The sequence below is a fragment of the Leuciscus leuciscus genome (genome assembly GCF_965113295.1).
Source record: "Leuciscus leuciscus genome assembly, chromosome: 4".
In the NCBI taxonomy this organism is placed as follows: Eukaryota; Metazoa; Chordata; class Actinopteri; order Cypriniformes; family Leuciscidae; genus Leuciscus; species Leuciscus leuciscus.
Window position 1 is genome coordinate 18,808,830 of NC_138728.1, and position 18,559 is coordinate 18,827,388.

At 39.0% G+C, this 18,559-nt stretch overlaps 1 protein-coding gene across 1 annotated transcript in view; it reads right to left on the reverse strand.

The window, feature by feature from the left end:
• Positions 1–1,057: 1,057 nt before the first annotated feature.
• The window catches only part of LOC309497868 (thyrotropin-releasing hormone-degrading ectoenzyme-like), a 75,657-nt gene continuing 58,155 nt past the window's right edge, over positions 1,058–18,559 (reverse strand). Inside the window, exons 10-16 of the mRNA XM_082168221.1 lie at positions 18,250–18,397; positions 16,317–16,414; positions 15,998–16,105; positions 12,150–12,317; positions 4,398–4,538; positions 4,071–4,152; positions 1,058–3,081 (exon numbers count right to left, since the gene is read on the reverse strand). Coding sequence (XP_082024347.1) covers positions 2,938–3,081; positions 4,071–4,152; positions 4,398–4,538; positions 12,150–12,317; positions 15,998–16,105; positions 16,317–16,414; positions 18,250–18,397 — 889 coding nt within the window. The 3' untranslated portion in view covers positions 1,058–2,937. The remainder of the gene's footprint in view (positions 3,082–4,070; positions 4,153–4,397; positions 4,539–12,149; positions 12,318–15,997; positions 16,106–16,316; positions 16,415–18,249; positions 18,398–18,559) is intronic.

Here is an 18,559-nt window from a genome sequence, read left to right on the forward strand (position 1 = left end):
GGAGTAACAATCAGTGCGGAGTCTGAATAATGCCAAACACTTCATCTTACTGTGTTGACACCTGTGGTTTCAGGGTTTAAGCTTCTTTTATATATGCTTGAAATATTTCAAACCTGCAACGTCTGACTTGTTTGAAAAATCTGACACCAGATCATGGGAATGTTTATGACAGGTTTATTCAAGGCACTGTCAGTCTTGCTAATTGGAAATGAATAGTAAGGTAGAAAAGGCACTGATTGCTTATTTCTTTTTCTTTTCTTTTCTTTAGCTCTTCAACTGCAACGCATACAAAAGAAATAAACAGACACAAATTAACTTTAGGATATTAAGGTCAACATATCTGCAAAATGCACATGTGAAGTCGACTTTGACAGTAATGTTTCTACCCAAGAATATAACAAATCTATATCGGGGTCATTTATCTGTTTTAAAGCGCATGAGAAAAGTTATAACAATTGAAATCTTTGCATTCATTAAAACAACTAAACAAAACAAACAACAAAAACAATAATGAACATTTTAATTAAATTACTCTAAAAATGTCAAGTGGTGTAACCACATACTGTCGATTTGTTTTTTCTTTTGCGTTTTTCGCATAGGCCTACAGATGATCCCCGTTCAAATGAAAGTGACTAAAAACGCTGTATTATTCACGCCAGGCCAGAAGCTGGCGATGTCACTTTGTAAAGAAAAAAATGCGCCTTTAGACTGAACACGTAATACACATGGGTAATGACATCACCGTTTTCACAAATTCACGTTTTTGCAGTTTACACGGAGACGACAAAGGTATTGTTTTCAAATACGCTTTCAAAAGTTTGTGTTTTCAGGCCCCCAAAACGCTTTTGCCGTTTTCCGTTTTATTTTTACCATAAAGTTGTCAATTTTTAGTTGAAAACGGTGTAGTGTAAACACCCCCTCAGTTTGTCGGTCATTGTGTATAATATACAAAGCTGTTACATTAGTGTTTGACTTTACCTTGTGGATTATTGTGACATCTTGGTTTACCTTCGTTGTGTAAATAAACCTGCTCCATCTTGTTTATAAGTGAATAAAAAAAATATTACACCTTATTTACATGGTATATATCATTATTTGAGGCTATACCATTTAATTTGAAAATCTGCACTAACATGTACTGCAGTGATTTGGCAGATAAAAGGTTTTCCAAATATTAATACTTGGCAGATAAAATATTTTCCCAATTTTTTTTTTTTTTTTTTTCTTAAATAAAAAAAAAATTATTATCATGGTAAAACATTTTACAATAATTTCAGTCATTCACTGGTTACACCACCCTGACATGTTTTATTTTAATATTCACAAAAAAACAGAACAAAACAAAACAAAAAATAGAACTTGAACACTTTTATCCTAATAGTTCAGTATTCTGCTCATTGTCTGTATGAATTGCATCAATACACTTTGGATTAACTTAAAGGGATAGTTCATCCAAAAATTTAAATGGTCATCATTTACACAACTGTGCTTGTTGATATGCGAAAACCAGTGAGGTTTGTTCTTGCAAATCAAGAAAACATGATTGAGCGTCCATGTTTACCATATTTGTGCATTGATCAAAGTTTATGTGTGAATAAAAGTTTACAATATGTCTATCAAATAAAGCGATCGTGTCTCTTTAGAAGAAGAAGAAGAAACTGCTCGATTCATATGAATGATTTTTTTTTGCAATGTCTCTATGTGCTATGGTTGTGTGAGACAAAAATCATGAGACTAATTAAAATATCTTCATCTGTATACTGAAGATTAAAGTTTTATGAGTTTGGAATGGCATGAGAGTAAGTAAATGATGACAGAATTTCTGGATGAACAATCCCTTTAATTCCAGAACACTTAAAAAAAAAGAAGAAAAAAAAAGAGAGAGTGCCACATCTTTGACCCATATGTAATTTAACTTTGTATAAATATATACAGATGAACATACATACATGTATATGCATATTCTTCAAGTTATATAATCATCTTGTGTCAACATTTTAGAATGTCCACTGTATAAACTCAACTTCAATCCACAACTGACCACAGAAACCAAATATAGGCACCTTTAAGAATTCCTTAATTAGCACTGACCCTTAATCAGACAAGCCCGTGTTTGTCCAAGATAAATGATGGATCCGCGAGCGAGCTGCAGTTATCTTTATTTGACTGTTTTAATGAAGGTAGATATGGCCTCATTTGATATTGTAAAAAAATGTAAGTCAATAAAATGGTGTGATTGTGCAAGAAAAGCAAAGAGCAGCTTTTTGCTGAAATTTCAACTTCAAAAAGAGTCTTTATTCCATCTGAGAACAGCAGCAGTCTTTGGGGAGAGAATGTAGTGAGTGTAGACAAAGTCCTTTTAAGGCCATTTTCTTTCTTTTGTAGGTTATAAGCACACAAGCGCCGCTCCTGAAACCGCCTGAAATTTGCCAAGATTGTTTCACGAATAACTCGTATTTCACATTATGAATAAAACTGGATGAAAGCAGGATCACACATTTGCCTCTTTAACTCAAATCACGTTAAAAACTTTTTTTCCCCAGCCTGATCCATTAAATGCACATGCTCGTTCTAGAGTAAAAAGAAGCCCAGCTGGCTCTTTTCAAAATAAAAGTGGAACTTCCAGTCCTTCTGTTCCCATATTCAGTGTTGCAATTTCTTCCATTTATTTTCTACAAGTTGTCCATCTCCTCCCCCTTTTACTGTCTCTTCTATTGGTGTAGTAAGTGTGTTTGGCCAGCAGGGCGGCACTGTTGTTCTCTGGGAACTTGTCTTGGACAGTCATTGCCTTGTTGGTTCAAAGGAGAAATAAAAATTGCTGCTTCTCAGAGTCCATAAAAGTTATTTTTAATATCACGTAGGTGTCCCCACGTCACTGGCCACGACATGTCTGATAGACGTTTCATGCTAATAGATCGCTCCATGCTTAATGTTGTGTTAACCGTCAGGAGCTTTTCGCAGCCATCGGTAAAACTGCTGCTGGAACAGGATGTGCCACTTTACATTAGCTTGAACAATCTCAACGGCTCGAGCGAACGCAGGTGCCGACTCTCCCCCGCTGGTCAGGATGAACTCTTTCAGCTGAGGAGAAGATAAACAGTTTTCATTAACATGATAATCGTATTGTGTCTGATGGATCAGATATAGAGAGTTTTATGACTAAGTGGCAACCTTCATCTCTGATAGTTAAACAGCGTCAGAATATACGACGTATTTACATGCAAATGCCTGACATGCAATTTAGCAGATAACAGTGATGTTTATGATAATGAGGAGTGGGAATGGATTTGAAGTAAACAGAATTATCTGTGTTGTTTTTGTGGAAGAGAAAGACACTTGGGTGTCTGTCAAAAAAAAAAAAAAAAGCCTCTAACATCAATTACAAACATGAAAATCTCATTAAAAATCTCCATTTACCAAATAACACGTTACGAAAACGATTCCCAGTTCCTGAGGTCATGAGATCGGCATGAACGAACATGCGCTGGGATTCAGTATTTAACCTGCTACTTTGGTCTTGAATTATTTCAAAATTGCTGTTCGTTGAAAAGAAACAAAACAATCAATTGAAACCTAAAGCGTTCAAAGTATCACTGATCTAATGGTGAATCTGTGGATGAAGCGCTCTGGCAGCAGCTGATTGTCAATGACAGTATGCTAATGCTCTGTTTAAGAAAACACTGAGGGGGTTCGTATTATCGCTGTATGAATGATAAATTGTGGAAGGCGAAGTCAGCTGGATGAGAAAGTGCTGCGCTGCAGTGAGAAGCATCAGCAGTCTGTGTCCTCTGGGACTGAAGCTGAATGAATTTGAATAAGTGAATATACGTTCCATTTCCTGTAATATGGTTAAGCAGTTACATTGAGGAAATAACCCAACGAAACAGACCAGAGCCCATTTCTGCAGGCTTCAAAGTTTACTTTTACTAATTTTCTCCATCTCAAGAATTTTGCTGACCATCGTTTCTTGTAAGTATTAATGTTCCACGAAGATTGGTCAATAGTTCATTAGTGCTTTAGATTGAATGGAGGTGTGTAAGACCCAGGATGGTGTATAAATCCAGACTCACCTCATTCAACTCGGCCTCAGTGTTGAGAAACTCCGTCACGCCGCTGATTAATTTTGAGTTCATAAATAAAGCTTCTCCATACCTGCGAATGAGAGACATGGAGTTCAAGCTCGGCCATTAAAAACACTGGAGCACCATTTTAATGAGCTCAGTAGCAAACAAACACCAATAAATATTTCCCATAATGCTCTCTGGTCCTCCAACCACAAACAAGAAATAACATTGACTAATAAATATCTTATGAGCGTGCGAATGTAAAATTCATTTCAGGGACTGAGAGGAAGGTTAAAGTCCCTGATAAACAGAGATGAATGAAGCCACATTCACCTGGAATTCAATATGTCCCACTTCTCACGGAAATATCTCCATGCTAAATGTCTTCCCAGCGGATTGCGGCCCACATGTATGATGACATCGATCACGTCCTGATCCGGCACCAGGTCAGAGGTGAGGGACAGATTCAGGAGCCTGTGGACAACACAATAAATGAGAGTTTCCTTAGTTAGTTATCATATTTGTGATCTTGACTAATTGTGCTATTCGTAATTAATTTTGCTATCATTTCTATGCTAGTTTTAAGCTCTGGTAAATCTGAGATACAAAACACATTATTCTTCCCCGTTTTCATTAAAGACAGCCACTGACAGGCCTGGCGAAACACAATTATTCAAATATGTTCTCAATACAGTGAGTCAGCATCTTCAAAAAGTAATTAACCTGAGAAGGCCAAATCAAATGCAGACAGACCCATTCGATTCAAATTGGTGCAAAATGTCAAGTAGATGAAAAAGGAAGAAATAGGAAATGAGGTGTTACACATAAAGACGCTTCCACGGTGCACAAGTTTTCAATTTGCAATAACAAGTAGGGTAATTGCTTCATGTGGTTTGGTCTCTTATTTCAGTTCAACTGCTCTTTTGGGCTTTTGACTTTCTTTCGTCGTCGAGTCATTTGTCGCACCTTTTCACAAACACCCTGGAGATTATCGCCACGGTGACAAACACATCTGTGTGTGGACGGCAGCTTCACAGCTCGCAAACGTGACACTCTGCTTCCTCTGTGGACAAGTGTGAACGCTTTCAGAAGTTTCTTTGCTGTGCTAATTCTACAATCACTTTTTTAAGTTCAGATCAGCATGTTTATTTTAGCATACTAGCATACTACTGTCTTGAGTATACAGTATGTACACTGTGCACAGCATGAACATTTTCTATATGTGAAGGAGACCTACATTGACTGAAATACAGTATACAACCAGAGCACACTGTGTAATACTGTATCCCACAATGCAATGAGCTTGAACTGACCATCCATTCCTAGTGTTTATACATCTTTGTTGATCCTGGAACCACATTCCAACCAACCAATCAGATTTGAGGGACAAGATGTCAAGTTCAGGCTTACAACCAGGGTTACATGTAGGTGCTTCTACATCAGTGTTATTCACCTGTCAGTTCCCTCTGATTTTAGGGATAACTTATGCGTAGGGTTACGTTTAGGGGTGAGGATATGGTTAGGATTTAATTTTCAAACAGGAATGTTGTTCCAGGATCAACTGAATATGTTGACCCAGGAACGCGCCTAACTCTGCAAAATCAGGACATGCCATAATTTACAATATTTTACATTATATATATATATAAAAAAAAAATAGTATACTGTAGACAGTTCACAGTATTCAGTAAGCAGCACGCTACGTTATTTTCATTCAGTTTCTAAGGCTGCACAACATCTCTAGTATAGCAGTCAGAGCAGAGGTGAGATCAGCAAACACACACACACACACAAACACACACACACACACACACACACACACACACACACACACACACACACACACACACACACACACACACACACACACACACACACACACACACACACACACACACACACACACACACACACACACACACACACACACACACACACACACACACACACACACACACACACACACACACACACACACACACACACACACACAAATTCCAGTAGTGGAGAGAAATTGTATTCAGCCCACTAGATCACAACACACGTCATCCAAAAAACTATGGAGGAGGTGGATACAATTTACTTCATGCCATAGAAATCAATACTAAACACAGTCCATACACCCCATCCTTCAGACTCAGTGACTGAAGCACGTTTACTAGCTCACTCCAAACACAGGCCAGTTTTCTCTGCGGTAGATTAAATATCACAAACACACACATTCTCACACACAGCTCATCTGGGACGGAGGGCTTTGCTTGTGCATGCTGTGTGAAATTTAAGTGTGTCTAAAATCAGTGAACTGCTGCTAGAGGTCCTGTCTTTTAAATCCAACACTAGAGCAAAGGTGGCTGTCTGAATGCTGCTGTAGTCATGAAATAGTTTACCTTGACAGTTCCAAGCTGGTGGAATGACCTGCCTATCTCAACCCGAGCTGCTGAGTCTTTAGCCATCTTCAAGAATCTACTAAAGACGCATCTCTTTCGCCAACATTTGACTCAATAATACTTACTATTCTATATATATTATATAAAAACGTGTGCTGCGCTGGTCTAGCTGAAACTGATCACGACATTTACATATTGTTGCCCTATTATTGATTTGACTGCTTCTATTGCTCTCTTCATTTGTAAGTCACTTTGGATAAAAGCATCTGCTAACTGATTAAATGTAAATGTAAATATTTCAGTCCTGAGGGGCTCTGAATGAAATGATGCCAGCAGCATCACTTCAAAAAAAGACATGTTCCTGACAGATTGTGTAGTGAGAATCACCATTAACTGAGTAAGTTAGACTTAGACTTTTTAATCAGGGTTTAAGGAATCACTCCTTTGAGACTTCATTTGAGGGAAGTACTCAGACATTTGCACATTTGAATCAAGATAGTGCTGTTGAGAAACGTCTGAAGTCACACTGTTCAGGTAGCCAGGTATAAAGTCATTGATATTCAGACACAAATCCAATTGGGCATATTAGGGCTGGTAGAGTGGTTACATGTTAATTTATAGACACTAAGAGATAATTATGGGGTATTCAATAACATGCAACAAATGGTACATTGGCATTAGTTTATAAAACGGAAGGTTTTTGAAGCTTTCTTACTGGACTTAATTTACTTCTGAAGTTTAATACATAATTAGATCTTCATTATGTGGCACTAAAACAAATCTTATTAATGAAAGATATTTGAAGCACATAAAGCAACACTAAATCATCTCTAGGCAACAATGAATGAGGCATTACCATCACATTGAACAGAGATGCCAAACACCTTTATTTCATGGGAATTCATTAAATGGAAGAAAAAAAGAACTGTAGAGCTCCAGATATCAACAGTTAAAAATTATGTTACAGGTTCTTCACACATCATGCTTACACCATGCATTGTAGCAATAGGTGCCAGGCAGTTTCTAAATAGCATGTGAGTGTTTTTTTTTTTTCACTACTGCTGCTCTCACCCCACATCATTGTTGTGTGGTGGGGGAAAAGGTTTCTTGGCATTTGTATGCACATTTCTCAAAAAAGTTAAGCTAGTCTACTCTTCCAACATGTGTTTTAGAAGATGGTTAGCCACATTAACCAGATCCAAACTACCAGCCAAGATGGTTTGGCAGCTCTAACCAGGTTGACCTTTGCCTCACTGACTGCTAGTCCAGCTGATCAACCACCTAAACAAGGTTGAACTAGCTAATGGCCATAATGTATCTGTTTCAGTCACCTAGAAAAAAAAATTATAGGTGATTTTGCCAGTTAGGATGCCAAGACCACACATTGATTCAGGAGCATGTAGACTCAGTCATCTTCTGGTCTCAGTCTTGACTCAAACTCGACCCTCTTCTGGTCTCAGTATTGATTCAACCTGACCCTCTTCTGATCTCGGTCTTGACTCGGACTTCAATGAGCTGGTCTCTACAATGCCAATAACTACCACTAAATCAGAAGGAAGGGAGCATTATATTTAAAGCTTCAATGTCAACCCTAAGTACTCAGGGGGTGGACAATGAAACAGAAACCTGATTTTAGACCACTCTAATTTGTTAATTTGGTGTGGGGCCTCCTGTTGTGGCCAATACAGCATAAATTCATCTTGAGAATGACAGATACAAGTCAAGTGGTAAGAGGGATTTTGAGCTATCCCTTTTGCAGAACAGTGGCCAGTTCAATATGTGATGGTGGTGGACAAGTTTCCTGACTTGCTTATCCAAAATACCCCAAAGTGGCTCAATAATATTCAGATCTGGTGACTGTGCAGGCCATGGGAGATGTTCAACTCCACTTTCATGTTCATCAGACCATTCTGTCACAAGTCTTGCTGTGTGTATTGGTGCATCATCATGCTGATACACGGCCCCACCTTCAGGGTGCAATGTTGGAAGCATTGGGTGCAATGGTTTGGTAGACCTTGACAGTGATGCACCCATCTAGCACAAGTAGTGGGCCTAGGGAATGTCATGAGATTGCAGCCCAAACCATCTCTGATCCAGCCTGTGCTTTACTCTGGGCATGTAACAGTCTGGGTGTTAAGATTGTTGGGGGAATCTCTACATCTTAACTCACTCAGATGTGGGAAAGACAGTGAAGGTGGAATCAGAGAACAACACATGCTTCAAATTTTCCACAGGCCAAGATTTCCACTGCTCTGCCACCATTGAAACTAACTTTTGGTATTGGCACGAGTGACCAAAGGTTTGGCTATAGCAGCCCAACCATAATCCCACCACAATATTTACCCTGTAGGAACTGAGAGACAGAGATGATTCATTCAAACAGATACAATTCAAGCGGTAAGAGGGATTTTGAGCTATTCCTCTTGCAGAACAGTGGCAAGTTTAATATGTGATGCTGGTGGACACCAATTATCAATTTATCAACAATAAAGGACCATAATTAAAGTGGGTGCCATCCAGTCTGAGCTAACTAACGAACTCCACAGCTTTAAAACAATGAACATTTGTAGGATTATGGTCGCAACTCACTGAAGATGTCTAGTTTAGAGATGGCACATCTTGACTCTCCCAAGACAGAGATGCAAAACAGACCTTCTTCATTTTAAAGACCTCTGAGTGACCTCTTAAAAACAGGATTGAAATCCACACAAAAAACACATGGACTGTTTTTGCATTTAAAGTGCATCAGATCATTCCAAAACAATGCTAGATGGACTTATAATAAAAAAAAATTCAACTGCATAATTCTACATCATATCTACAACCTACTGTATATATGTGACTATTATGCTTAGATCACACATAAGTCATGCAATTGTTATAACTATTGAATGTTGATTGAAAATGTGTCTTGCTTGGTATCATCATAAATGTCTGCTCATAACTCAAAAGATGGCATGAATGAAATCTGTGTCAAATGTATTGTATTCTTATTATAGAAATCATGTCTAAATTGTACTCTGGTAGAGCGGGAAAGTAAAGACACCATGTGACTAATCAGATAACGTAATTCATGTGAGAGGAGGATAAAAAGTCACACCACAAGCTAAAGATGAGGTATAATTGGTCAGAACTCCTCTGGGAGGCTGGACAGACACCTCAGGTTAAAATCTCAGGACACGAACAAAGCGTCAGAAAGATTTGGGAGATGAAAATGGGTCAAGAACGAACAGCTTCATGCAAGCCATCTTACTACTCTCATCTCATTTACTTTTCTTTATTTTACTTGGTTTCTTTTCTTTCCGTTTAGAGTCTTGTGTTCCAAGTAAAATTTTGCCGCTTTGCTCAAACTTCAAACTTCTGCCATGAGAAAGACTCCATTTATCCAGTCAGCCGCAATCACACCAACATGATTGGCCTCCCAAGACGTCACTCCAGACACGAAAGAACTCCAGCGAATCAACAAACCGGGGAAACTATGCAGCGAACCATGCCTTCCGGATCCCCATTCAGACACAAACAACAAACTCAAGCAATGCCTCTAGATTCTAGCTGAACTAGTGCATTGATATAAAATTTAATAACCCCTCCTAAGAAATGATAGAAGGGTTAAATTAAAGACTGATGATTCGTTCAGGTCAGGTTTTACAAAGGGCATATAATGCTATAATCAATCAATTCTCGTTTGCATTCAAAGAGAAGTGTTCTTGTGTTATGTGCTTATGAATTTAATGTCTTAAACTGCTGATCATTAGCCTAGAAATCTAGACGCACCCTAGCGGCAGTACATTTTATTTTGCAGCCAGGGTGGTCGAGCAACTGTCCGTTGGCTTTCGAGATGGAAAAACCAAACTCTAGTCAGGCCAATCACATCGTGTATAGAGTCGGTGGGCGGGCTTAACATAATGACGGCAGAGTTGCGACTGTTCCCTGCTAATTGAAAACAAAGAATGGCGGCTGCTGCTGGCGAACAGCGGTCTTTCGAATCGGCTTTTGCCGCGACTCTGGAGGACTTGGAGTTAAACTTTTCTTTGAGAAAAGAACAAAGAATGGCACTTAAGTCATTCTTAAAAAAGGAAGATGTGTTCGGAGTTTTGCCGACCAGATACGGCAAAAGTTGAATCTATCAACTAGCTCAACTGGTGGGAAAACGCTCTGGTTGAGGTGCACATTTGATTCTGCATTAAGTTGGGCAGCTATTTATTTATGATTTTTTGGGTGGGAAAAATCTGGATCAGAACCCAAACATCCTATTCAGACAGCTTCCTCTTGCACTACTCAGTTACTCCTGTTGGATGTGGTTTGTTCTTCGTGGTGGTATGCCAGCATTACCCTTGATACTGTGGCTCTCAACACACCACAAAGACTTGCTGGCCTGGTCACAGATGTGCCAGCGAGATGCGCACCAACAATTTGTCCTCTCTTAAACTCTGAAATGTCTCCCATTATGTTGTGTGGATTGCAATATTTTATGTACAGCTGTGCTTTTGCTCTGCTAATTCCTACTTCACACTCTGCTCTTGCTGATGGAATGTAAAATCAGTGAAGATTGGCCACCAGGCTACACACTATACAGGCATAAAAAACCTCCAACACTATATTGGCCAGTGTTTCAGTTTCATTGTCCAACCCCTGTATCTCTACAGTACAAACCGAACCCTACAATCCAGAAACACATACAATACTACTTGATAAGTTACCATCAGAAGCACGTGGCCTTCAAGAGTTTGTATTGTAGGAGAATGCTGGAGGTTCCTGCAGAGGATTTTGTATTCATGGTTCAGCTGCCTGACTTTTAGATGTTGTATCTAGGTGTACTGTGTATGACACCCAAGTCATGGATCACTGAGAGCTTGTAAAACTCATTGATTTTACCTTCAAAGAATGCAATTACCACAAAAAAATGAAAAGGTTCCTTGCTGAATTTAATGTGATGAATAGTATTATAACATAATGATAAAGATGCCTGGATGTAGAGCACAAAAATATGTGCTTCATAAGTGCGGTGCTATTTTATCTTTTTCCTCTAGCGAGGAAAACCACCTCTCAACCGACTCACACAGAAGATTCCCACAGGAATCAGTCTGTATAGTGCTGAACACTCACTGCAGAGAGGGGTCAGGGTGGGTCTCTTTATATGGGCAAGTTTCTTTCTCTCATAGCATCTATAAAACAACGACCAAATGCAACTGAATAAATGGAGATGTCAAACCCACAGTGAATCCCAAGAGAACTGCTTCAAAATATGTGTGGGCTGTGAGATCCTCGTCTGGGCTGGACAGGGTGTAATCCGTCACCGTCCTCATCCAACTATTGAGTCGGGAGAGGATTTAAGGCGCCATGGAGACTTGTGGGAAAAGCCCTTACGGCAGCCATTGTTTTTACAGCCCTGTCAGAGGAGTGAGTGCAGCTCTGCTGGTATGAGCGACATGATGTGGTGGAAGGGATTGAATCGGATTACTTCATGAGGTACAGCAGACTACAAACAGAGTTATAGTCAGAGGAGTGCCGTACATCCTCCAGAGACTTACAGATACTTCTTGCTATCAATAGAATGGCAATTTGGAAGATTTGTTTTAGATGCTAAACCTTCCCGCTAAGACTGATTGAGCATTGTGTTATGCTCCGGTAACTTGTTATTTGAATTTCTTTGCCTCATCATGTTATTGTCAATGAGTTGGTAAGAGTGTCGATTGACCTGTTGAGCAAGAAGACGTTGCCACTGCAGGTCAAGGCCTCCAGAAGAACCTTCTTCTCAGAGATGGCTGTAGAGGAATGAAACTTCATCCAGATAAACTCCCACACGTCCTCATCCATCAGAGACACGCCTGTGCAGTACACAATGTCCCGCACATTAGGTGGAATCCTGTGGGACAGAAGATTGAAATATCTGATTGAAGTCACAAGCTGAATTCACATTCATGGTTGGATATTTTGAGGTAAACATTCACAGCTAGTAAATGCTAAAGTTAGCATTTAAATACATGTAACATGTACAACTGTATTGATGGAGCCAAAAATATAGATTTACTACTTTATGTCACATAAATACAAATACTGACTTGGTGATACATTGATTAGCATATATGCACACTCAATGCTGCAGGTGATTAGCATCCCTCACTGTGACAAAGTTTGCTCATTAAACATATACTGAGGGTTATTTTAGATTCACACACCATTAGATCACATTGTGTTCACACCTAATTCTTGTTTAAATTTCCCTGAAGAGAGTTTTTTTTTTTTTTTTTTTTTCACAGCAGAAGTTTCAGAAATTCCTCAGGGTTGTTCAAAGATAACAAGTCACAAGTCAACGTTTCACCTCCAGAATTGTCAATGAAAAACAGTGTGAGTGTATTTCTTGCATGTTTTATTTTTTATGCTTATGTGAAAAGTGTAGCTTTGTTTTTCTGTTTCTATCTATTGTCTTATTGTCTAAATGTCAATTGTTCAAGCGGCATTCTGCTGTCTGCAATCATTTTGAATCACTTTGAACATTGTCACAGCAATATATATACAATATATATACTGTATATATATATATATATAACCAAGCATATTTTTCAAAATCTTTTTTTGAAGTCACAATTAAAGTCATGAAAATTTGACCCTAATCATTAGCCTGACTACGTCAGACTTCGTACTTCCGCTAAATTTCAGTTCGCTTCTGTACTCAGTCTGAGATATCGACCTATCTCCCAGTTTTCCTCCGGCCTGAAAACAGCCGGCCAATCAACGAACAGAGGGCGGGCTGAGAGCCGTGACGTAGACGCTGATTGTACCGTGGATGCGTAAATTTACTTCACATAATCTGCAAAAGTCGTTTTGTTTTCGCATCATACATGTGTTTACAGTGAAAGTTCGATGCGGCTGAGCCAGCGCATAACACACGTCATAACCAAACGTTATGTGATTGGCTTACAGGTAACCAATGATTTTAAACTTCAGACAAGCTTCCCCCCCCGCGAGAAAGAGAACGCTTTTCTATTATGCCCTTCCAGACTCTGTCTACAAAGCAAAGCGAAGTAGCAGAGTTTGGTATTACCAGGCTACCTAATCATCACTGCAGGCCACCCAAAGTGAGTCACAATGCAATATATATATATAATCAAGAGATATACAGGTTATAAGTATGACCTCTGAATGGACCCATAATATCATCTGGTTATAAATCTCAGAAAAGAATAACAGTCTACAGTAGAAGAACTCAGAAAGAAAAGGCTCTCAGGCTGTGAGACGATGCATGTAATATTCGTACAGGAAGAAGAAATAATATTAAACCTCTGGAGGAGCCGTGGTGATACGGTGACTGAACTTTTGATTTGCTCAAACAAAGCGCAATAAAGACCTGCTGATTCTGGATGAGCCGTCGGAGCCTCTGGGAGTTTTCAATGTAGCAATACAGAGAACGGCACATTCAGTAAGATATAAAATCATGTCACATCCAATTGGAGCGTATAGACTGAAATTTCCACACCTGTGAAGGTGATGTCTTGTTTATGACTGCCACTGACAGGAAGTCTAAGCGAATTCAGAAACGCAGTTAAACAATAATATTTGTGCCGTTCCGTTAGCTGCCATTATATCTGGAAAATTCATGAATTTTTATAAGGTTTTTTCAGAATAAAAATGGGAGAGAACACAGGCCATAAATCTTGTTTTTACTTCTGATATTATAACATGAATATAATGGTTTGATTGGTCTAATATTTGGCTGTGTGGAGATAACACATCTATAATAAAAGGCGGTTATGAAATTCTGTGAAGATTCTATGTCTGTGAGATGATTTGTTTTTAAAACAATGTACAATATGTGAGCCTTTATTATTTCAAACAAAGACTAACATTGCACTAAAAACAGTTAAGTCAGTCTGTGGTATCTTGTTTTTAATCAATAAAGCACATGAGGAGGTTTTGTCAGAGTTTGTCTTTGGCTTCACAGTGATCTGAAGTCTTTCTTTGCAGCTCATAAACTCTGCTGGGTCATTCCTGTGACATTATCATCACCTAAACCATAAAAAGACATAAAGGTCAACGCATTCCTCTTTTATGTGCTGCTTATCCCTGAATATCAAACTGAACAGATTCTTTTTATTATCCCAGCAGGACTAGAGGTCATTTTTGAAGAAAGGACAATGAAGGACACATCTGGCAGATCCAAACGTCTGCTGTCAGGTTAGATGAAAACGGCACAATTTGAAAGACAATTCACAACAGTTAAGGCACATTCAATAAAATGCTAAATTAGTCAAAATTATAATACTGTTAAAAGTATGCTAAAACGAATTCCATAAAAACAGTCGAGAAGAAAGGCAGCAACTCTAGCAGATGCATTTCAGAAATAATTTCTTTTCATCTGTTGACTTGACAGTCATACACGAGAAACTAAAGCATTTTAGGTGCCTTTCATGAGCTCTAACTCTCTGTCAGAGAATTAAACTAAGCTGTCCACATGATGATACGTCTATCAGGAGGGATTGTGTTCAGTACAGAGACTTCCTGTCAGTTCAGACACGATCAGAAACCTCACACTAGACTCCACGGGGTAATAATTACAGAGCCACTGCCAGAGCAATTGAGCCGTTTCAGGGCAAAAGAGTGGAACATCTTTGACTGAGCAGGTCAAACACTGGCTGAATACAACTGTGTGTGTATTTCACATGTTGAAAGCAAGAATATAGGCAAAAAAGCTCTTAAACAGAGCAATCTGCTACTATCAGAGAAGCTGATAGCCAATGATTGAAGCCAATGTCAATATTTGACACATTATATGTGTAATAAAGAATTCGTGTGTGTATTTAAGGTCTATCTGTCAATTTAAAGGCACAATTGTGAAGTCAGCAAGCAAATATCCAATGTATTTGGGGTTGCTAATGTGTGATGAACTGTGTGTGTGGTCTTTCATGTGTTTGTAGGCGTGCGGCCAACTGTTTGGCTCAAGGACAAAACATTTTTTCCTAAAAACTGGGCAAACACAATATCTTGTGCATGGTAAAACCATTTATTCAGACACACAAACACAATCCTGTTTGTTCTCTATTATGGTCATTAGTGCCTGCCGGAGGGCTGGTGTGTTTGACAGTGTGATACTGCATACATGCATGTGAACATTGCTGTGGGCAGCAGGGAAAACAAATCAGACTGTGTGTTTCCATGGACACTTGAAATAAAGCTCCTACTGTATGAATGTTGGCAGGGCTGAACATACTTAATAGCCAACCATTGTTTGTTAGTTTGTTTTTACAATATTTATGATTTTAGCAATAAAATGGTAGTAATTATAACAAATCTGCTGTGAATGCATATCATTAACAACACCTGGTCATAAAATAATCAATAATCATGATAGTTATTACAATGCTTTAATTTCTAACAATCCTTATATATTTGCATTTTAATATTGTTTTGAGTTATTGAGTGAGTTGTTAAGTTAAGTGAGCGGTGAGATGTTTGAATGGTTTAGACCATGAATAAGCCCAATAACTGATTTGAAGATTGATTCTTTATACAGGAGTGAGGAGAAGCCACTCTGTAAATTTTGCTCACCTGTTCTTGTTGCTGGAAATCCAGTCTGAAATGAGAGACACAGCTTGGCGGTGACAGTGTTTGCTTCCAAAACTGCAGGCCAGCATGATCACCTCTCTCTGCAACTCTCTGAGGAGGAAAGAGGGAAGGATACCAGCAGGGAAGAACAGCAGCAGAAAGTTAAAGATGGAGGAAAGGGAAAAATGAAAAATTAAATACATGTCATTCCCATCTCTGAGGTGGAAAATGTCTGACTTAAAATGTCGGTGTCCTTACATAGACTACATATAAGTTTATAACTGTAATACATAATTCAAGAAAGATGAAACTCAAGACTCACTCGGCCTGATAAGCCGGCTGCATGAAGGAGCCGTCAGGGGAAGTGCTTGGCCAGCCCAGCTTGTGATACTTTGGTTCCACCTGTCTTAGAACATAGTCCTGATGAACAAAACAAAAAGTAAAGCAAAGGAAATAATTAAAGCCAAACAATACAACAAAAATCAAATCAAAACAAGAAATATAATGAAACAGAAGTAAAGCAAAACCAAACAGAAGTGCAAAACAAAACAAGAGGCAGAAAATGAGTCAGTGGTTGCCATGTTGAGACCAGGATTTAAATTTCCCTTGAAATAACAGTATGTTGTACTCATATTTGTACTTTGTAAATGTATAAAACTCACTCCCGAATACATCCAGACCATTTATGAACACTAAGCAACAAAAAATGGGTCATTCAGAAATGTTTAAGATTTTATGAACTAGCTTTCAGCTTTAAAACATATTAGAATATTTACATATATAACTGTCTGGACAAATAATTGTACAACATTTGACTAACAGAAGCTGCTGAGTCCTCGTTAAAAGAGAACGAGAGAGAATGTTGATTCAAACTGAATATATTGTGTTGTTTTGTAATGTTTATACAGTTTATACACGGTGTGTGTGTGTGTGTGTGTGTGTGTGTGTGTGTGTGTGTGTGTGTGTGTGTGTGTGTGTGTGTGTGTGTGTGTGCATGAGGGAAATGTAACAGCAGGTGATGTCATGGCTAATTTAGCATGACTGCTCTCATTCATGCCCTCTTACTGAGACGAGAGAATGATCACAATTAGACCCTGCTATGCTGCAATTCAATTCTTAACACACACACACTTACACGGATAAAAGCACATACAGTAAAACACTGGGACAGAGGTAGAGGACATTGTTTTCCATAATGTAGTGAACCGTTCAGATGATCAGGTGTGTTTGTCAAGCCGTTACTACAAACATTGAGTGATGTGTTATAGTTTTGCCAACAGAGTAACCTCAGTTTGACAATTAGTGACACAGCATGCACACACACACACACACACACACACACACACACACACACACACACACACACACACACACACACACACACACACACACACACACACTCACACACACACACACACACACACACACACACACACACACACACACACACACACACACACACACACACACACACTGGTTTGGACTGACGGTTGAGACACCTGGTCACATGATTTGAAGGCACCTGACTAATTTGCTCCAGCTGTTTCCTGTCTTGCATTACATGCTAAACATCTGCTCTGTCTCACAGTAAACACAATAAATGAGAGTTACAGAGAGAAGACACTATTAAATTCATCACACACTCACTGCAGACACAAAAGGGTCGTCCATTACAGAGGAGGGGCAGAAATGACTCATGCGCACTGAGGGATTGTGGGTAGGCGTGTGAATGCTACTCTGAATAACAAAGTGATAAATGAATATGAAAGCAGGAGGACAAGTAAGACAGAAGCCGGAGAAACAGAGAGACTGTCATCATGATGTTCAGAATGAAATACTAGCATACTGCACATTATACACTGCATATTATTTATAAAAACAGAACAAAATCAATATATAGTGCTTTTTCTGTAAAAATTTACATTTCTCATTCTGATCAAATAACGTATCTAGAAGAAGCAGATCAAAATGACAGTTGATATTGTGCAGGTTTCATTCGTCACACGGGAAATGGAAGATTGAGTCAAGTGCACTGCATTGTGGGAAATCTCACTGTTTTTCACACCAGTTTCTAAAACAGGCATTGTGCCTGAAACATTGTGGACTGTTGTGGAATAATGATCAGAGGAAGTCTTAAGTTCGATCTGTCGAGTCATATGAGACGTGCTGCTAGATATCAGCTGTGTCTTTCTTATTGCACTACTAGTCAAGGTTAAAATCCAACAGACACCAAACTGATGTGAGATCAGACTCACGCTGAACAGGCTGTGGTCTTCAGTGCGGTCCAGGAGTTTGTCCAGCTGGTAAAGAGCTCGACTAGCAGCGTGCCAGGGCAGAAACTCGCTCTCCTGAGACAAATATGAGATCATCTGCAGGGGGACGTTTTGGGGCAAATACCCCGCTCTAGAGAGAAGAAAGAGAGTAGGAGGATAAGACACTAGCAACACATTTGAAGCATATTTCCCCCTTGGTAGACACATCGTTAACATTTGATTACAAACAGTTCATTTTGTTCATCATCATTCGTTTAGAATACCTGCCAGGCATTGTGCTCTGCGTGGGGAG